Source organism: Battus philenor, unplaced genomic scaffold, assembly GCF_028537555.1.
Source record: "Battus philenor isolate CCGP_79_NKW_IND1 unplaced genomic scaffold, ilBatPhil1.0.hap1 SCAF_2, whole genome shotgun sequence".
NCBI classification, from domain to species: domain Eukaryota; kingdom Metazoa; phylum Arthropoda; class Insecta; order Lepidoptera; family Papilionidae; genus Battus; species Battus philenor.
The window spans coordinates 11,402,793-11,425,584 of NW_027181682.1; the positions used below are offsets into that span (position 1 = coordinate 11,402,793).

Here is a 22,792-nt window from a genome sequence, read left to right on the forward strand (position 1 = left end):
ACACTAAAGCTGAGCGCTCCTAATACTATACATATTAGAAATTGTAGAAAAAAACGTGTAAATTTTGATAAAACGTACTTGTATATCATGTCGGTTTTTTACAAATAAATTTATACAGCAAAAGTTAAATTAATGTCGATTTGTACACAATTTCATTATTTGTTATCATTTATATACTTTAAAATAGTACGTACAAAAGAAAATTGCATCGAAGTTTGTAACAACATTTTTAGTTTTGTGTAATTTGTGTCGTTGTTCTGTTTTTGCTTTTATCACGGAAAAATAATAGAATTAACTTTGAATATTATTTAACTTTTTAAATAAGATTTTGATTACAAAGAATTAACTTGGGGCATTTCAATGTTGTTTAATAATTATTATTTACGTTCATATTTTTTAACTCAATGTCAACAATTTTCGTTATTTTCATATATAATGTTACTAATATTATTTGTGTTTTCAATAAAAACTGTATGCCTATATAATAAAAATATGAGAAGATATATATGTAAAGCTATCGTTTGTTTAATTTTTTGTTATGATTTTATATAAGGTAGCGTCCATTGTATGCAAATTGAAATTATTTCGTTTTTTAATTTTTTTTAATAATATTAAATAGAACCATGAATTTTATAGTTGTACAAAAATCTAATAACAAACTTGAACATCTCAACATAGGTAGCAAAATTTTATAATTCAAAAATACTTTACTAGATACTAATATTAATTTAGGATCAAACATACCTCGTATTTCTGCCTTAATTACGAAAACGGATGTTAGAGCTGCGAGAAACTGGAGGCGACAGTTTTCACAATATTGTTGCTAAACTTCCCAATTTCGGTGTCGACTTGCGAAACTCCGTGCACGTTTCCAAAACGAAAACACAGGTGTCGCTACCGCCGTTTATAAACGGCGGCGTTCTGCGTCTTAAATTAGAGACTAAAGGCTTTGCTGGATTAGCAAGCCATTATCCGAGGTGTTCCTCGGCTTCGCTCAGTTTATTTATTAATCGTTTTGCGAGTTTTACAGCGGCATTTTATGGCGACGGAAATATATCAACAATAAAAGAAATGCGAACATGTTCTGACATAGTCCGTTTGCAATGTGACACCATTAGCGCAGTAAACGCGGGGAACAATAGGAACAAAACGAACGGATGGAATTTCTCGCGACGCGCGTTCGTTGCGAGCGCATCGTTTTCAGCTCCACTCGACGAATTACCTACCGGCAAATAGATTCGGAACCAACTCCCTAATTACCGTTTTATTTATATGTAAAATTTTTACATCTTCACGATGTCAGCGGTCTTTCTAAATGCGTTGAAAATTACATACAAAACGCGACTAAAACATGTCTAACATGTTTTAGAAAATAAAGCACTTAAGTTTTTAATAAAAGCTACTGTGAAGTAAATTAACGTTTATCTTTAACTCATTCTATCATGTTATTAATTAATCATTAATGCCCCATTTATATTCGTTAAATAGAATGAATTCACGTGGTTAAAAATTGATGCGCTTCTGTTGCTTTTTATAAGGAGACTTTTACTTTGTGGTATAATTACAAAAGTTGCACTGCAATTATTATTGTACGCTTAAATAATATTTGTTAAATATTACTAATAATATTAACATTAATTGATACTTACACGCAACATCTGCTGCATGTCAATGACTGCCGTATTAAAAAGAAATGTTTTATTTGCACCGTGTGTTTTCGGACCTCATAATTTTCTTTCCGTGTGAACACGGCTTTTACACGAACCGAATGCATGGCTTAATACATTGTTATGATTATAAATTCATTTTAACTTCGCTAATTTTACATCCATGTTGGGTGCAACTGTTCATAATCCGGAATGACTTCACCTTTTTTAACCTTCGTTATAATACTAAACAATATTCACCTAACCATGTTATATTAAATTGAACATGTCATTATAAAATATTGTGTTTGAAGACTTGCTGTTGGAAACAACTTAAATGCCCATCAAAAGTGATTACTCGTAAAAATTTTTGCTTTTTAAACACGTGTAAAACCTATCGATATTTATATGTTGGACGAGGATCCAAGTTATTAACTGGTTAAGTTCAAGAGAAAATGTGGAAAAGATGCTAAATAAATAGTGAAGGCAGCATTTCCATTTTCCAGTACAAAAAGCAAGGTAGTAAACCACAAAGATTCCTAGCTGCCATATAATGTAAAAAAACACAAAGAACGTGTTGGTACGTAATGAAAAAAAAATATTATAAAGCATTATAATGAAAGTATAATCATGTTATTACTAAGCTTTGCAGCATACGACATAGTAACATAATTTAAAAAGTCAAAAGTAATCGATAAATTTGTTTTTTATATATTTTTTCTATCCAATAGGCCGGTAATTTTTGACAGTACAAATTCCGATGCATCTAGTTATAAATAAAAAAATGTTTCGACTCATTGTAATGATTCATTTCCAAATATTTGCAAGGCAGCGCGTAACGAACTGACGCAGTTTCGTTCAACCGGTTGACACTTAGGGCTCGTTTTTCCACAGCCCGTCATGGTTCTCATCTCATGATGGATGTTCCGATTCACGGGCACAACACTGAGACGTTATTTGAGGCGGCCGACGCGAGACGAAGTCACGACTTGTCGCCTCCCCGCATCCGACAGGCGTTTGGAAATATAAACCACTTACTATATTTTTATTAATGTCTATATAGCTGCATAAATTTGTACGTCAGTCAGTATTTCTACAATAACATGTGATGTCTGAATAATTAGCGAATTTTTCCAAAAAAACTTTCACTAATTTATTTTACCCGAAGTTAAATTTAACTGGATATTGACAAATATAAGTTTTGAAATAATTTCTTAACGTTACAACGTTTAAAGACGCCATGACAGATGAAGCGTGATAACTCCCTTGTCGCCATGATAAATTACCTACCATGCGTCCGACTAAATCAAGTTATAATCAAAGATTAATTATCTAAAAAAACATACTTTTTTGCTACAATACATATCAACCACAATAAACTTTTAAATGGCCTTAATGAAAATAAATTAAATAAAAATTTGTTTTGTTCTACAAAACTGCATCTAGGTAATTTGTAAAATAAAAATAATAAGTTATTGAAACAGGCCGGCGTTATTTTTTCGTTTATGAATAACGCAAGAAATGAGTAGATGGGGGCTAGTGCTTATTTTTTTTTTGTTTATATTATTTATATTTTTATTGGCGTGTTTTATTGTCAATAAGTAACTTGGAAAAGTACTAAGGTACAAGAAATAAGATAATACACCAGATGTTAAATATTTACTTCGGACTAATAAGAAGATGAATATATGTATTGATTTTTAGCTGAATTGTAATAAGACAAATAGAGAGAACCCTAAGAAACTTAAAGGAAATTCTGCAACTTTAATATAATGTTTATTGAATATAGGTGAGTTTAATACAATTAGCTGTTTGGATTAGATGACAGCTCAAGTATTTCTGTTATTACACCTATGAATAAGAATATCGTTCCGACATTTATTTCTTTTTCAAAATTTACTTGTACCTAATTAGAGCCGGTGAAAAAATTAGGAAAAAAAGTTCGCTCTAGATATGATCACCAAATATTGAGTCTCTACACGCGTGAAGGAATCTGTAAAAGATTGATGTGAATTAGAGTCGGCTAATGAGGTGGGAGGGCGTGGCAAGACGACAGTGCACAGGGCGCGTAGCTCTTCTTGGGAGGTCCTGCACGAGGAGCGTCAAATTTTCGACACCAGCACGATTTTGTGAAACCGATTGATTAATATCTCCGCGGCGTCTAGCGGCGGACATATCGACTTTTAGATGCGAGATTACAGCCGCCATGCTACTAAGCCGCCATTATAATGCGGCGTGCTAATGTTGGCGCGAGATTTTTTTTTAACACATCAAGTTTTTTTTCCTTCAGTCTCTCACATTTTGTATACTCACGCTGTACAATAACAATTATGTTAGGAGTAATATTTTTTAAAATATTATAGAATCAGAATGACTAAAACTTACTCCTCAATAAATAACTACACAAAGCCTAACTTCGTAGAGGCGAAACTGATCGAAATAACATTTTGTGCTGATGTACAGTATAAAATAATACATGAGGATTAGGTATAATTTACTACATATAGACCAGGTAAGATTTAAGAAATTTTTACAGATGATTGAAACAAGTATTAATAAGAATTAGGTTAAAAAAATAAGAAAATTTTAAAACAAAAATCTCAATTGAAAGGAAATTTTTGAAGATGAGATATGCTACTTGATGATTATTTTGAAATACTTTGCCCGTAAGTAGTACCAATGTATCAGCCCTTTAGTGAATATATCTTTAGCTTTTCCAATGACTACGTCTTTTCTATATGTTGTCACCGTGTGACACGGTCTTTTGCTCTTCAGTTAGCTTTACGAAAGATGTTTCAGCCTCAGCAGCATCAACTTCGCCTGTTCACAACTTGAGTCCGTGTCCCCGTGGCGTTTTTCCTTGATGTGCCTTTTCTGAACTATCGGATGGTTTAGCATATGTCGAGATTACTTACAAAATTTGCGAGTCAGGCGTTGCGATAGGCGATAATATTGTTTTTAAATTAATTAAAAATTCACGTAAATTTATAAAATCTCTAATTATATTTGCTTTTAAAAATACAATTACCTAAATGTGAAACGTGCAAGGCGCAATCATTTTACATTTCTTTAAATAGTTGAGGATAATTTTCTGGCAATAAACTATTTATTAAGCAATTAAGTGTTCTTTCTTCGTCTTTCTCTAAAAAAGTGCGAACTTTATTGGAATTTACTTTATGTTTTTTTAGTTAAGTCATAATAATAATTTTATATTCGTAAGCATTTATTATTTGTTAATATAAATGAACGTATGTATTATACATCAAATGTATATAGTTCATTGTCTCCAAGGACTACTTGCAACTTGCTACTTCTGTTTTCATACTTTGGTTGTCTGATATAAATTGCCTCCAGTTCCATTTATACTTTTTTATGTTTTTATTACTTCTTTTTTTTCTTAGGTTAAGTGTTCAAGAATCGTCCATGTTAAAGAGTATTAAATAAGTAAATTAAAAAACTGTGAAAGAAGTGATATAATTTTTGACAGAGGATAGCACAAGAAACCTTCAGAGTTTATGTCTCTGCTAACAAAGATGAAAGTATAAAATATTTACTGTTTTATTATATTTACTGTCATTTAGACAGTTATTACGTAATGAAACAATCAGAGTGATGTAAGAGTGAACAACGTTGGCGCATCCCGGTGCGAGCTAATGAACGTCGTCGGAATCTGCAATCTCGCGCCATCTGCCTCTAATCAACGATTGGAGTTAATTAAATCGCGTTGGCAATATGGCGGCGAGCGTAATTGCTATTAATAAAGCGCTTTCCTGTATAATTGGACGGCAGCGAGCGCGGATTGGTCGCGCGCGGACCCTAATCACGACGTGATAACACTGCTCTAATGGCGTACGTTGCGCCCGTGCCGGAACAGCCTTTGCTTTCACATTACGCCGCTTCCGTTGGTAACGGACAACAGACAATCTGAAACTTTGTAGTTGCTTCGACTTTTATTTACTTAAAAATCAATATTCTACACTCTACTAACAACAAAAACTTATTTTGATTACCTTCCTAGCTTCGTCAACTTAGTATAGTAAATTTTCCTATGGTTATTTCACAATAGTTGTTAGATTTAAAAAAAATGTCAAAGAACGTTTACATGCTAAGAATTGCTATACTGTTAATGTAGATGACTTCATAAAAGAAAGTACACCTGGGTAATGTGTTTGCCTCCGGGTTATTTCTATGTTAATTAAATAAGTAGTTCTAAATTCTTTAAAAAAAATTCTGCTGAGTTTCTTCCGGCTATTCATCTCAAGTCTGAACGGCATGGCATTTATCATGCGAATAGGTAAAATCATCTTGACGTCAATAAGAGATGTACCCTAATGTTAAGGATTTGTATCTGAAATCTGTAATCTGAATTTATAAAAATTTACATTTTTGCTTATTCCATATTCCAAATCAAATTTTAATTAAAACGCAAAATATTTTTATCCATGTAGGCAATTACAGGCACTTTTAAATAGTCGATTACTTTACCAGAGCCGAATAGAAGTCCAACAGTTGATTTTTTTAAATGAATCTTAACATTGTTTGATGTATACATTGTAATATCAACCCTGCAAATGAGTTGACTAACCAAGTTTGATACATTTCGATCACGAAAAAAACACTTGAACGCTATAATGTAACGTATTTAATTTTAAATTTAAAAATATGATCTTCACTCACGCCGTTCCATTAGTTATATTTCTTTGTTCGTTTAAAGTTAAATGCTTAAATATTCTATAAATGTGAAATACCCTGAAAGAGTTTGATTAGGAAGCACGGTTGACAGAGATTGCGACAGTGTGTATAGCAGATGCAACGAAGCGTACGCCCGGGAACAATGATTGACGAGTTAGCACCTCTGTCCTGTGCCTCTAATTAAGACGTGCAATGTGCTGCGGCGCATTGCGTGTGTACTGGCCTTTCGAGACTAACTGTAAAATTAGATTACTAGCGTCATATTAAAAATAATTAAAATTGATCCTGAGCCTTATCATTGATAATATAAGTTTATAGCCTAATGTATTACATATCTAAAGACATAGTGTAATAACGGCTTAAATAATTCAGCTATTTTTTAAACTTTCATTAAGTCACGTCAAGATTCTTATAAAAAGAAAAAAATTGAATTTTTTTTTCTTATCAGATATAAACATAGACGTTAAACAAAAAAGGTTATATTGGGAAGTAATCATAATAATGAGATTACAAAATATAATATATATTTGAAATACGTTTAATTTATTTATTTTTGTCAATAACTTTTGAAAGTACGCAGTCTATCTTGGCAACTGTAAGTTAATAAAAGTCACTTAAATACAACTACATTAAGATATTAAGAATGTATAAAAATAACGTCAAACAGAGAATTAATTTAACATGTCTATTTGAGGTAATAAAAGGCATTTGTGAATAGATTTACGACTTACATCTAAACCGGAGCCGGGCACATCGACTTTAACAATGTCATAACAGTAATGAGAGCGCTGTAAACGATCGCCCCCTTATTTCTGTCTTCGGTACACGCTCATTAAAACCGGCGAACGTGTGTTCCATCCTTTTGCTCGCGTTCGCTTTTCCGCTAACTTTCGGGTGGTGGAATGATGGACGACGTCGGTGGTCGTTTATCATTGCAGTAATATATCGCGCTGTGCGCCGAGTGTCGCCATTAACGCATGCGTGCGATTGCCCGCGCGGCAGAAGAGGGAATGCCACAACAACTGTCTTACAAATCGACGCTCGCGACTGCCGCTAAACATGCGTAAATCTTAATAATGCTATTCTTATTTCTGTCCTCCGTTGCAATCCATCGGCGTAGAAGACTCTTTTGTTACTTCAATGCCTACTAGTATCGAATCGAGAAGCATTAAATTTCTTTTATGATATGCGCCAATCAAAATCATATTGTAAATTATAAAATACGCATAGTAAATTACTAACGTATATACGCAACGACATGGGTGGTCGAAGAATTGATTGAATGATATTCATATAGTAGGTCAGATGCCCCGTTGACCTTAAGGATGCGAAGTTCAGATAGCAAATTATTGTTGGTTTTTACGTATAAAAAGTGAGAGGTTGAAGTCGGAGCAAAACGGGTAGAGTCGATATTTCCGCTGCCGCGGTTTCAATGACTACCATTTTGTGTCGATTGGGAGATTGTGTTTCACTCGCCCGCTACCGACACCACTTTTTGTGTCACTCCTTTCCATCCACAACGAGCTCTCTATCTTGATATTTTTTGTAACCTTTTCTGAATTGCCTATCTTCTGTTTCTTGTTACTTAAGATATCGCTTTTTATTTTTTACTATCACATAACCTTTCCCCTTGTTAACGTAAAGATGGTAGCAGGAAACCGCAGTTACGCCAAGGAGTGTAATAAGAGCCATTACATCTACCAACCACAAGCAATTTCACTAACGGTAAACACAAACGTATGCCCTTACAAAAATGTCTACCCATTCATCTTTCTCCACTGGGAGACGTTAAAGAATGTCTCCGTTAAGGAGGGGAAAGGGGAGCGATACCTTAGTGTCACAGTCGCATGAAAGCTGCCACGATAAGGTATACGTATTTGCTTACGGTAACAAAAAGACGTCATACGATTCCCAACTTTGTCAACGTTCAACATGGGTATGTTTTATTACGTTTTTATTCTAAATATTTATTATTGCTGACACTGTCTTGCGGAGGGGAAGGTAAATATAAGCAACCGGCTCTCTTTAAAAACGGGACGTTATAAATATATACACGTCGTTGTCTGAGAAAATACAATATTTCAGAACATTTTTTTTTCTTATATCAAATTACACGCAGGCATATTGTTGTGCTAATTGGTAGCGATAATTCGCGATAACCTCTGCTCTAATGAGTGAAAGACGATTGGAGCCGGTCTCGGGCAGCAATAATCTCGGCTCAACCAAGTAATTGTCGAATAATTGCGTTAATGTGAAAATTTACGCTTTAATATAACAATGGAAGTAGGAAGTCGGCACGGCGCGTATTAAAAGTAACAAAGTAAAACAGGAGTAACGTGAGACGGTGAAAAAATTGCGAGCAAACATGTCACATTTTTGATTATCCCGAAAAGCCTTCATTGCGCGTTCTTTAGAATTTGATAATGCATTTTGAACAACAACCACGTCTAGTTTTGTTTGTGATCGTAAAAGAATGCAAGCATTACTTTACGTCTATCATTGCTGACAGACAGTCATGTTCATAGCTGTTCTAATTTGTGTAACTTGAATTAAATATTTTAAATCTAATTTAGATCATTGTTACTTACGATACGGTTATTAAAAAAACTGCTTTTGTAAGTGTTGACAACAATTGTAATTTACAAAATAATAATTAAAGTCAAAACTGCCACTGAATAAATAAAACTATGTAAGTTACACAAACTAGGTATATTAAAGTACTCTGTTCTCGTTTTTTTTACTTATCAACAAAAATAGGCAAAAAACTAAACCTACTAGTTGGAAGGATTTATTAGCGATAATAAAGCTTGGCATTCCTTTTAATATAGCATATATAATTATTACCACTTAAAATCCAAGTGCTTAAATAACTCTTTTAAAGAAATTAGTGAAAGAGATGGTTTTACTTTCTGTCCTAACATAACAATTATCATCATTATTTCAGCCCTGGTCCATCGCTGGACAAAGGCATCCCCTACGGATTTTAAATAGGACAGGTTATATATCCAGTGTTTTCTTGTGATATTAACAAAGTAGTCGGTCCATCTGGTAGGCGGTTTCCCCTCTAGAACCTTAAGGCACTGGCGACCAGATGGTCCAACAAGAACAGATGATCCGCGCGCTTTATGGTGTCTGTTCACTGCCACTTCAACTTTTAAGGCCGCATGCGGGTTAGATTTCATAAAGAAATCCCAAGCATAGACAATAGCGCGTCGAGTGACTAGAGTTGTATGAGTGGTTCAAAATGATCAAACTTCAACATTATAAATCATCACTGGTTACAAACATCATTTTACCTCTACTGATTCCTTGTAGAGAAATCCAGGGCAAAGTATGATTTGCTTATCTTGCTCTGGCAGTATGGTAACTAGTTACGGAACAGGGTGTAGTTTCTTAAGGCTGTGCATTTAAAATTGATAACCCCTCCAGGATGTATCGTTTGCGCTACTCGTACCTTTCTTGTGCCATCGGGCATATACGGGCAGAAGAATAAGATAAAGATTTTTTTCAATTGCCGAAGCGGTATTTGCAAATTTTGCGGTTTTCAGGGGGAAACCCGAAAAGAGAGGACGCTTAGCCTAAAACCATTGTTAAAGTAACGAAGCTCATGGGCTCTCTGTAAACCCTCAGCTCCGGTCGCTGCATTTTATATTTTCCTGGGATTAGACAGTTTCAGTATCGTTGTTTTTATTGTCCAATGCTTCGATCGGGATAGACAAACACAACGCTTTATAAAATCTGTCTTAGCCCAATATTATCCTTTTGTCTACGGTATTTAAAATAAAATACCCGTTATTATATCTTTCTGCGCTTCTATTCACTTTCGGATAAATAATTGTTAAACAATTAATGAATTGTGGTTTAGGCGCATGTTCCCGACGGTGCGCGTGTCGTTCGCGGGATGCCGCGCGGAGGCGCGCTACGCGGTGCTACTGGACGTGGTGCCGGTGGACGGCAAGCGCTACCGCTACGCCTACCACCGCTCCTCGTGGCTGGTGGCCGGCAAAGCAGACCCGCCCGCCCCCGCGCGCCTCTACCCGCACCCAGACTCGCCCTTTGCCGGCGACCAGCTGCGTAAGCAGGTCGTCTCCTTCGAGAAGGTCAAGCTCACCAACAACGAGATGGACAAAAACGGACAGGTAACACCCAAACATCATATGCAGGGACACGCATCTCTACACACAACCATCACACTTCGAGGCAGATCTGTCCTAATGTAAATAAACGGCATATTCGTATAGTAAATTTTTATATATTAGACTGATGAAAAAGTTATTTTACATTTTATATAAAAATTAGACGTGCATTTATTCAAGTTTTTTTTTTAAATTAATTATAGTATATAGGTACTATTTTGTTAGATAACTTTTTGCTATCTTAATTCCATGATGCCGTATCTGTAATTTTGGGGCTTCTACTCAAAAACACGCTACAACTATACACATCTCTCTTCATAAAAATCAGATTACGAAACATAATGTGTCGCGAAACGATAGAAGAAAAGATTCTCCACATTGTAAATGAAAATTCGACAGATATTATTTTGAATCTTAATTCCATTTAATTATAATAACGTAATATTGTTTGATAGCTCCTATCTGTTCCCATAGAGTGTTACATGATGAAACTTAATGATTGCCACATTCTGAGAAAGATATTTTATAATATAAGCGTAATGAAATTATACAATGTGGTATGTGCATAAGAATATTAATAAATATAAGAAAAATGCGTAATAGCTAAGGATTACAAATATAGATAAGCTTGTTATATCTTTCTCTAAGCTTCATAAAATTAGCAACAGTTTTATTGGCAAACTGTTTACGGTACAATACATTCCTAAGTAATCTTTTAATTGTCATATAATAAATTAAAGTTTAAGTAAACAAAAAGATGTACTTATTATAATGTCAAGGATTTTCAAGTGATCTTGGGAATGAACTACTAAAATAGTCTTAGTGTCGGGTTCTTCCCTGCTCAGGGTGCGTTTGGGTTACGATATGACACGATACCAGTGTTGAAGAAGTTGAGTTAGCTTGATAGATACCATTACAGTGGAGCACATTCTGATTCCAGTTACTATCAAATTGGGTTCTCCTGGCAATATTCCCATGGTTAACACAAGTGGTTACTATAAACGATCCTACGTAGATAATAAATGAATAAATATATTATACACCTTACACTTAATTGTCAACGAATATATGTCTGTATAGAACAATAAACTTGTAAATAACTAGAATATATTATGATGTATATTTTTTGCTCACGGTGAACGTTTTCTCCGTAGTTGGTGTTAAACTCAATGCACAAGTATCAACCACGAATCCACCTGGTGTTGCGGCGAGAGGGTGCAATCAACGCGCCGATCGTAGATCTGGAGCAAGAAGAATTCAAGACGTTCATATTCCCGGAGTGCGTTTTCACTGCGGTCACAGCATATCAGAATCAACTGGTGAGTTATTCAGTGTTAACTGGTCATGAAATATTAAAAATTAAATGAGTTAATAGAACTGTTACCAAGTTTTAAGATGCTAACATATTTGACGAGTTGTTTGTATTTATTTATGTATGTCTCGTCCGGCAATTTATTTGGCATCTCTCAACTCTTGCTTCGATCATTTGATATCTAAAATAGATCAGAGAGCTGAACGTTTGAAATTGCAGCGCGTTGTCGGCTGGCTATCGAAGTTTTCTATTCCTATCGCACTAATTGCATCTCGCTGAAAGGTATGTCCAGTACGAACAAAGGGAGGTGGCACATCATTTTTTGTGTATCAGGCGGCCACACGCACGGCCGCGCGACGATGGACGGACGGCGTGCGTGACGCGTGCACAATGGTGACGATTAAAGTTTTCAGCCGCGCTAAATATACGCTCCTGCTTTGAGTCGTGGACGTTCTCTGCTTGCCAATGATCAAGCGGCTCGAAACTCACTTCTAATGCCTATAGCATTGCGGGATTATAAAATATCCTTGCGAGTGGCGATCACGAGCGTAGACGCGACTTGGATAAACTCAACATTAGGTGAACCGACGACATAGTCAAGGTCGCTGGATGCGGGCAGCGCAACACCCGTCACCGTGGCGATCTTTGGTCGTCTATCCGTGATAATAACGGCATGATGATGATGCGAAAACCTTTACCGGCACCCTACTTAATTGACCTTAAACTTAAAAAAATATAAACTTGATTCAATTTGAAATACGTACCTTATAATTTTGAAAATCATATTTTTTATTACTTAGTTTATATAAAACGAATAACCCATAATAATCTTGCTTGTACATTTACTAATTAGGTATACAAGAAAAATGGATCAAATGTATCAACGTTTTCAAGTTTCAAGAATAAAATAAATTACAAAATAATTAAACAAACTTATGCTAACTTAAATAAATTTAAATAACTCGTAAAAATTTATAGCTCTGGAAAAAATGATAATAAATAATCGAAAAAAACATAAATACCTACTGGTTGCTAATAGCGTCACAATTCGCGTAGTTAGTAAGTAATCGCGGCGCTATACGCTATTCACGCCGCTATACGCTCCGCGAGACCGCCAGCGTCGCCGTTCCCGCTGCCGCATGTGTCGCCACGAGCAATTAATTCTCTGTCACAAGAGCGTTTGGGCGTCTCGGCGCTTCTCGTTTTGTTTCGTCCCGACCAGTAATTAGGACGTTTTGAGGTTCATAAAGGAAGCGTTACTTTATATCGACAACGCACCACATAAATCTTCATTCGTTCGTTAATTAGCTGTTTCGAGTTCTACAAACATGAGTAGCGCTACTTTTTGTTTGAAATTAATTAATAAATCATCGAAGTGTTTTGTAAATTTTGTGTTTTGCGCGCGCAATGTGATCACGAGCTTAGGTATGCGGTACTGTTGTCGAATCTAACAGCTATTTCGGGCGTAAAATATGGACAAGGTCACTAATGGCACCCTTGGGGGACAATAATTGATACGGATTGAATCCGATGTTTTCAAAGATTTACTACCGATTGTCATTAACAATCTCTCTTTTGAATAATCGACCATTTTATATAATGTAATAATTTTTTTTTAATTATTAAAGGGTTACAAGTTTCGAGTTGTTTTTCGATTGTTAAAAGTTGGAAATGTCTGCAGCCACTGCCTCGGAAAGTAAAGCGCGTCATATCAAATGTTCGATCGCAACAAGAGAGCAGGCGGCGCGAGCGCGGCTCTCGGCCCGATTTGGCTGACGTCACGTCTTTGACAGCTAAAACATTTGTCGAACGCCGAAGATAGTGTCACTGATAACGCAAACCCTTACAACAATAAGAATACACTTAGCATGTTTGCACCTGCGCTCCAGCCAAGATCGATACGTCTCATGCCCGCACAATTTAAATTCTCTACAAAAAAGGCACATATACAACCGCTCGAGGCCAACGTAAGCTATTTCTACACAGATATGGATCTGTTACGACCGATTAATCGTACAAAATTTGAATTCTTAGGCTCTGTAAAAAAGTGTCACAATGTTTTATTGTTCGTGATGTTTGTTATATCAATTTGGAATGAAACATCATTATTTTTTTTTAGTATGTTGAACGTTGATATAAGAGATAAAATCTGGATAAAAAAATATGTCGTGAATTAAGTTTTTGTGCGTGCGCCGTGTGAGACGGAGAGACGCCGCGGGACGTTTTCCCTGGAAAACAGTCCCGTCCGGGCTCCGACCTGCTTCAATATTTAATAATTTTACACCCACAACACTATTGTCGTGTTGTGCGTTTTGTGAACGCTCCTTTGTCTGAAATTCGAATCGCTGCGAGGTGACAATGTTTGTTAGAGTTTACGCATCCTCGATGCACACAATGCGTTTTTTAAAAGGCGATGACTTGTGAATTTATCGTGATTGATTATTCCTTTGAGGTTCTATTTAAAGAAAAACGTTGTGATTCATAATATGGCAACATTAAAGCCTGAAATATTTCTTTAAAGATTTACTGTACCAAAACATGACTTCCTTTTACAACGGTAAAAAGAAAAGTAAACACTATATTGTAAACGATGTTTTATTAAAACAAAACTTATAATTAATCAATAAAAAGTTTTGTAACACATTTGCATATATAGCAGCTTGTACAATGCTCAATGACATTGACGTCCACTATAAATAGTCGCCTAATTGAAATTTATTTCTCATTTCTCAGTATCAGCAATCAATATTCTAAAATCTCCGGTCCGTATCTATTCGTGCATTGAACGTCCACAAACGAGTTCTAGCTTCAACATAATCGAACAATATAATGAAGGAGCAAAGGCAAACACAATTTCAATAACAAAGGGCATCCATGACAAATAAACATATTTCACAGGCCAAAATGGCTGCGGTCAAGTGTCACGAGGTTTCTCTTCCGCCCGCGCCTCCCCTTAACACGCCTCATTCTTCGATAATCGATTCGTATATATGAAAGTGAACTTTTTAATCTATGCCAATATCTGTGCTTTAAGAACATTTTAAATTTTATGGCGAATATTGTTTGAATTTTTTACCTAAATTGATTAAAAAGTTGTAACAAATGGCATTCCTAAACAAATAATCAAATGTTAAACCGATTTAATTTTACTGAATTTGTAATGAACAATGTTGAAGAATTACATTTTGAAAGATTTGCTTCTATTTCTGAGGCCCTGCGTAAGCATTGTGTTCAAATAAATCGTTATTTTTAGATAAATTTTTATGTTTCATAGAACTAAAGACTTTCTTCTTATAAAATTAAAAAAAATTATATTTCTTGGACAGCTTACAAGAAACTTTACTTCTTGAATCTTGTTAAGCTACGATCGATGCTGCTTATAAGCCTCTTTAATAAACACAATAAACCCAAGACATTTAGTCCTTGCAAATATTTACCAATAATACAGTGCGGTAATATGAAGCGAACCATAACTCAGAAATACAAGAAGTCAACGCACTTGCTTGTAAGAGGATTTAAAATAATTTAACGAGAAATTATTTATTTGTTGTTCGTCTCGCTCCCACAAATTGACAGAAGCTTTACTGTTAAACGCGATCTCTTTCTCTTACGCCATCGATCACGCGAGGTGTGACGTCACGCAGAGCCGTCGTGTGCGGCCTGGGTGAATTTATTGCGTCTGCGCACCAAAGCAGACAGAAAAACTATGTTTGAGTTCCTAAAATCTTACAATTATTTCTACATTTTAGACTCAATAAAACACATTATTCCTGTAGTATTAAAATCAAATAAGTCCCAAAGGTTGTTTGAGGCGTTGCCTCTCGTGACAACAATTTAATCGAATCTGAAATGGTTGTCCCTTCAATAAATATCAATTTACAATAGCTGAGGTATTTCTTTATTTCTTTCTCGATGGCTACTCTAGATTTTATTAAATGCCGGCGCTGTTGCCTTGTGAATCTGTTACAGTTTTGATTGGAGTTCTGCGAGCAAAATTTTCAATGTCTTTTTAGTTCTGACCGCCTTCGTGCGCTACTAAGATGCTATGTGGCATATCTTTCTGACTCGGATCCATGGTTTTTTTGTCCCTCCAAGTGGTGTTAGGAGAGCAGTCCTTGTTCCGTAGCAGGTGCGATCGTTTTGGCTGTTTCTATAGCACTGGTTGTTGAAGTTTTCTTCTTTCTCAGTTTCTTAATTTTGGCGGCCCTCTTCTATGGGTGTATTTAGTCCGTGCGGGGATTCGTGTTGGTGGTCTCCTTACACTTGGGAGACGACACTTGATCTCTTTCGGGGTGGGTGCGTTCACTGGTGATAAAAACAGGCGTAGTCGACGCTTTGTTTTTGGAGGGTTAACCTATGGTCTGTAATTTGCCGCTGCGACTACAACTTTGCTAGCGTGGTGTGCAACATCTTCGAAATATCTTCTTGACGAGTCGCCGAAAAACTCCCATATTATCGGTTGGTTCAAATCGCTCTGACGATGGCCATGTCGTATATAGTTGACTTCCAATAAAATCATTTCATTCGATTTATCGTTTTGTATAATCAATTATCACACAATATTTATTTAGTCTGTGGTAAATTTTTTCTTAATCTTTGACATATGCAATTTATTATGAATGTTATCTGTGGATCTTTACGCTTATTTGATACTAAGACATATTAATAAAATGTGGCAAATTGCTTACTCGCTTATCTTCAGAGTTTTTAGTTGCAATTATGGACACGAGTGTAAAGTTGATCTTATACTAACTGTGGGTTCGATAATGGATTTGCTTTCCCTCATAAACAGAGATTCAAATAACAGGTTGTCTACAAATTAAATTGTAATGAAAGAGTAAAATGTAATGTTTTACTATAATCGCGATGGAAAATTTTTAGTTTACTAAAGAAATTCGGCCATTATGTTCATATGCACGTTAATTATGAAGATAACCACATCGATCGCGGATGATCTTTACAATCTACGCCGAGTAGCTTTCATAATATCCATAGGAACCATCAAAGATAGCTTAAATTTAATCAATTTGCTTGATGAAGAAGAAGGTACAATGTGATGGCTGTTAAATAATTATTCGCCAATAATATTGGCCATAAAAGTCTAGTTTCTTGCAACCAGATTTTTTAACCTAACCTTGTCAAAATAAATTTTCCTTTGGTATAAGCGTCTTTATTTTCCGCACGAGTTTATATTGCCTCAGGTCGTTAGTCGTTCATCGCTGTTATACATCAATCAATAATGATATACATAGGCGAAGGAGCGAGTTCGTCCCACCGCACCATGACATTTATTTATTCTACAGAATGTTCTTGTCGTGTTCCGTTCGCTGGGCGCTTCCATACGTTCGCCTGTTACTTCAATATTTATTTTGTGCTTCTTATAGAGTTAAATAAAACAAGCTCATTGCGTCAAACATCTTTATACTTCTTGTATATTAATATTACTATTGGTCATTTCTCTCTAGGGCAAGGAAAGTGTTGGTCGCTGAATTTTTTTTTAATCAGCTATACGACTGCATAAATGAATATAGCGACATCGACAATCTATATACAGGGTGATTTAGTTATAAGTGTAAAAACTTTAAAAGGTTGAATGTACGGCTCATTTGTCATCAAAAAGCATGCAAGCAAAGCTTTTACACGCGTTTTGAATTATCCTTTATAAAGTTATCTCTTTGAAATGATTTGCAATAATGTATTTTTTCTATTGAAATGCTACAGACCAATAACTTCTGGCAGTACGTCTCTCCCTACAGATAGTAAACAATTATAAATATTAAAATGCAGTAACTTGAATTTTAATGCTTTTTCTTAATATGTCATTACCTTATGTATTAATTCTGAAATTATTGCTTTTGAATAGAGTGTACCCTGTATTAATTGTTAGAAAATGATCTATAGTTAAAGCTTTTACCCCTATGACTAATCACCAGTATACTTAAACGGCAACTTAGGTATATTGTTGATCTATTCTGGGTTGGGAACAGCTAATATTACGATATTTATGAATGAAAGAGCGACTTAAAAGAGACAGAAATATTAAAGATGCCTTCCACAATTCCGAATCCGTGTCTATATTTTGTTTGTACTTCCCGAAGCCATTTATCTCTAGTAATTATTGCATATCTTGCTGAAGTGTGCGCTCGCATCACCATGTGACATTAGTTCCTCTCTGCTTGACGTTTTTTTTGTAAAACTTTTTTTGTTACGCGCTCAAGAATAATGTCATTACGGCGCCTTTAATGTTGTCAGTGCAATGGAGCGCCGCCCGAGGCGAACGTTTGTTGATACTTAAATTAGGTTGTTTTGACAGGGCTCACCCTTATGTTTGTATTAAATCTAATAAACGTAGCTCGCCGGGAAACATTCTATTCATTATCCTAGTGCCGTAGTCTTTTATTGGTAATAGTAAAACAATACATAATTTGTTACCACTCTTTGAACATAAAATAACTTTTATTTCTTATCAGTAAGAATCACACATAGGTAAATACCTAAAAAAAACGATTTTGAGGTAATCGCGTAATTAAAATGTTAAAATTACAACTCAATCACTTAATTACATTTTTTAACATATTTGCTGGCTAATGAAATTTTCATGGATTGTTTTGCGTTGACCCTTGTAGTTTATAAAATAAATTAGGTGACTTTTTTATATAAATATAATAAAAAAAATATTTATCCGAATGTTATTTTATTCAGCAACGATTAACTGCGTTTATATGATACATACGGCTCCTCTGAGCCTTCTTACTGGACATCTTCAGTTAGTTCAAAGCAAAAAACGCTAAACGCTAAACGTACATGAGGATGAAATGGATAAATAATGAGGTCCTCCAACCCATGGCGACATTTGATCCTTTGGTTTTGTCACACTGACTTTAGATGAAGTAAATAAATAACATTTATAAGATCTATTGTATGGTACAAGATATACATAGAGCGAAAATATGTAAAGCATACATGTCCATTGTCCGTGTCAGCCACCGCTAGCATTTGAGTGCACTCATTACGTCAAACAGGCGAGATAGGAGTAGCCTATTGTAGTCAATGTCATTCGCCTAGTGGGCGTGCAAGCTGATTAGTTTCCCTCATGACCCCCGACACCTGCTAGCACTGGCTCTTGTTGTTTAGTGACAGAACTACTAGCCCCATTCTATATTTTAACCGTTGTTTAGACAAAACCAGATCAATGTAATTTAAAGGCAATTACTTTCAAGTTTTAATTTGAAATAGTTTAAAAATGTCGCATTAATGAAACCTAAATCGTAGATTAGCCGCAAGCAGTGTCATATTTTCTTAAAATGTTTATTGTTCTCTTTGATCCCTAACAATACTAACCGCGACATTTATCAAGACGTTTCATGAATTAACGCGACTCCGTGACCGTGCACATCAAACGAACGCATAAACATTTTGAACGACAACAAAAAATCTATTAGTTAACCTCCGCAGAATGGGAAAGTTTGAAAATAGTTTGTGGCCGAGCGCTCGGCGTGTTTTTCTCGCCGCGAAACAATTTGAAGAATTTAGATTACATAAATTGCTGTTTCCGAGTTTGTACGGCGGGTTCATCGTCCGAAAATACGTGACTAGTGCGAACTTGTCGAAACACCGCGCAATTAACTCCCGCGTAGGCAGCGACGGCCGGAGCAGATGAGCGGAGCTTGGCTCAATCGGCAGATAATTACTACCGCCGACTGGCCCGGCTGCTGAGAGATTGACACGCGCACAAATGCCATTCGCTTCTCTATTGCATGCCACAGGCTGATTTGTTTTCCGAAATAACATTCGTAAGATCCTATGGATTTTGTTCCAACAATTTAATACTACGATGCTAGGCGACCGCAGTTATAATGACGACTGGTTTCGCGAGGATTTGTCATAAATATCGGTCGCAAATTGTGCGCGGGCACAGCGGGGGCGCCGGCCCAGCGAGGGGGCGATTTCTCATCCGCGTTTGCCTCCGCTCGCCAAACACATTTTTTAACACCTCGACCAACGCTTAAATCACGAGTGAAACACTTTATGGGTACATTGACTTAATTTAACTCATTTACGTACAAATATTTGCATATCACCTTATAACTGCGGGACTCGTTAAATCAATTACGCCGAATCTTTAAGATACACGCAAATTATGTGTATACCGGTGATTGGTTTTGAGTGTAAAAACTTTAAAATAACGAATGTATCTGTTATCAATTAATATATGGTACTCCATATCTAAAAATCAATTGTTTCAGCAAAAAATAATCTAATGATAGTATAGTAAGAAAAGAATGTTTCAAGATTCGGATTACTGCATACCAAAATCAATTATTGATTACTGCCTATCCATGCAGACTTTGTAATGCCAGAAATTATAAACATATCGCATTACAATAAGAATAATATATAATAAATAAATGTAACATACTTCAGAACGATCATTTTATTCAGATAGATGGAAATAGGTGTAAAAGTGTCCGAACTTTTAAATCCATTTATATAAATTCCGTGTTATAATTAAAATCCTGTAATAATTTTCGTGCAGATACAAAGTACAAATTTGTTTTTGGAATGATAATATTTGTAATACACCATTGGTTATATAAACTACTTTTAATGTCTTATTTACTCTAGATTCTACAGTAAATAGAGGTTAGAATAAACCGTGATTTTTCCTCAATAATAAAACATTACTTTAATCTTTTGTTTCAGATCACAAAACTGAAAATCGACAGTAATCCGTTTGCCAAGGGATTTCGGGACTCTTCACGTCTCACTGAATTTGAGAGGTAGATATTTACGAATGAAATACGTTTATGCTTTTTTCGCAATTATTACATGTCTTATTTATTTTATTTTAAATTGATTTTATTACAAGATATTGATAAAAGACAGTTTTTATAAGCCCTAAAAATGCAAAGAATGTTGTAAACAGATTCATTGGAAATGTATTTAATTATAACAATAACTTTGAAACTTTTCTTTGTTGTCCGTTCACTGACAAACAAACACTAAACACATGATGTCGCCGCGTACTTCGTTAAGTGCGCTACTTCATAGGCAGTCGAAACAAGACAAATACTCTACAAATCGACGTCACTACGATGTCCGTTTCATTAATAACTTTACAATTCTCCTTTAACGCCCATCTTGCGTGACATTATTTATAATTAAACTCACTGTTCGCAACAATGAACGTGCATCTATATTGTTTTGAGTATGATGTTTTATTTTTAATTTGTTTCTTTGTTGAGATTCTATATCACGGGCGAGCACGACCGAACATCGGCGTACGATGATGCGCGTTACGTCGCGGCTAATCCTAGGTAGATATTTCATTTCGCTTCTCATGTATTCGTTGAACTTGCAACTTGACGTATACGGTTGTTCGTTTCAGGGAAACGATGGAGTCCATGTTGGCGGAACAGCACTACCTGCGGTCGCCGTTGCGGCCTTTTGACTTGGACCAGCATAACAACAACTTGACATTGGAAGAAAAGGCGATTCTGGCGGCTCGCTCGCAGCTGTTTTTGCGAGCGGCGTATCCGCTGTACGGGGTGCCGGCGGCAGCACTGTGGGGCCAGTGGGCGTGCTTGGCTCCGCAATTGCTGGCTCAACAGCATTTGGCTTCAGGGTCAGGGCTGCAACTCCCGCGACCAGTGTATCCTGGAGGGGTGCCGGCAGCGTTGGCGCAACACCGTTTCTCGCCATACCCGCCGCGTCGCTCATCACCCGGGTCTTCCCCGGACTCCCTGCGGGATGCAAGTCCTCACCCTCATCCCCCACACACCCCTCATACCCCGCACCCGCCTCACAGCCCGACTTAGTGACTACCCACCGTTTGAATGTAAAGATCTCTATTAAATACGTTATAAATTACTGGTATTATTTATAGATAACTCTAGCGCTACAAAGTGATACAACCGTTAGTGTGATTCGGTCGCGCGGTGGCAACGGACTGGTGCTTTCCCGCTCGGATGATTGAGTGATTACGAACTATTTAATTGTTCCATTGTTCCTGGACTACTGCGGCTTGGACATAGCTGTATTATTTTAATTTGTATTATATTGTATAAATTATTTAAAAAAATAGAGTAATATTGTAATAATTGTTACTTTAACTTGTATCATGTTATGTTCCTAATGGTATTGTCTCGCCGCTTTGAATTTCGCGTGGCACTGTTTAGCCTAGGGACGAGTATGTCCGAGAGCGTTACACGAATAATTTGATTGGCATCGTTTATATTCACCGAGTTCTGTTCGTTGGAAAATATTACTTTTGAAGAGGTATGTGCAATAAAGAAATAAAAGCGTAATGTTTTAGAGAGTTCTGTGTGAAGATATAAGTATTATTAAATTGTAGAGAATATATTCACCGTCTGTGTTTAGTTCTTCTCTCCATCAAGATTAGTATGATCTTAATGCGGAAACATTGATGTACCTACGTGATTAATTTGTAGTTAAATTATAATTATTATAAATAATATATTGATAAAGTATAAAAAAAATTAAATGTTTGTTAAAATATTTAAAGTCTAGTTTTATTCTTTTCCCTTTATCGATAAATGAAGCTCCAGGACAGGATGAACGACTATTAGCATTAAGCAGCCAGTGGTTAGAGCATAACTCACGAACTATTTTTTCACAATAATCGAATTTTTCAGATATTAAATTAAATGTAATCTACTACTGACTAAAATTGTCTGTGTTAAGTAAGGAATGGACATCAATATTCATTTTTGATGATCAAAGATGACGCTTGCGAATGGCGACAGCTGATTTTGTGGTCACTATCCAAGACAAAAGAATAGCATTAAGCATGGACAGATACGGGCAGCGCAATACCGGTATTCGCGGCGACGGCGGCTTTGAGACAAACCTATAATAGTTTTACCTTGTAGTGGGTTTCATCAGCTGATATTGTGATGCTGATGTTGGTAATGTTTGTACGGTGATGCAATGTTGAGACATAATTCAATAGAACTGATGTCTTATCACGTTTAACAGTTTGAGAA

At 35.9% G+C, this 22,792-nt stretch overlaps 1 protein-coding gene across 2 annotated transcripts in view; it reads left to right on the top strand.

Annotated features, from left to right (window-relative positions):
• Positions 1-22,229, top strand: part of LOC137922093 (T-box transcription factor TBX20-like) — a 38,220-nt gene extending 15,991 nt beyond the window's left edge. Inside the window, exons 3-7 of one of the 2 annotated variants that reach the window (XM_068764955.1) lie at positions 10,204-10,477; positions 11,629-11,793; positions 20,490-20,566; positions 21,032-21,103; positions 21,175-22,229. In XM_068764955.1, coding sequence (XP_068621056.1) covers positions 10,204-10,477; positions 11,629-11,793; positions 20,490-20,566; positions 21,032-21,103; positions 21,175-21,604 — 1,018 coding nt within the window. In that variant the 3' untranslated portion in view covers positions 21,605-22,229. The remainder of the gene's footprint in view (positions 1-10,203; positions 10,478-11,628; positions 11,794-20,489; positions 20,567-21,031; positions 21,104-21,174) is intronic. The other variant, XM_068764956.1, reaches the window with a different exon arrangement.
• The last annotated feature ends 563 nt before the right edge of the window (positions 22,230-22,792 follow it).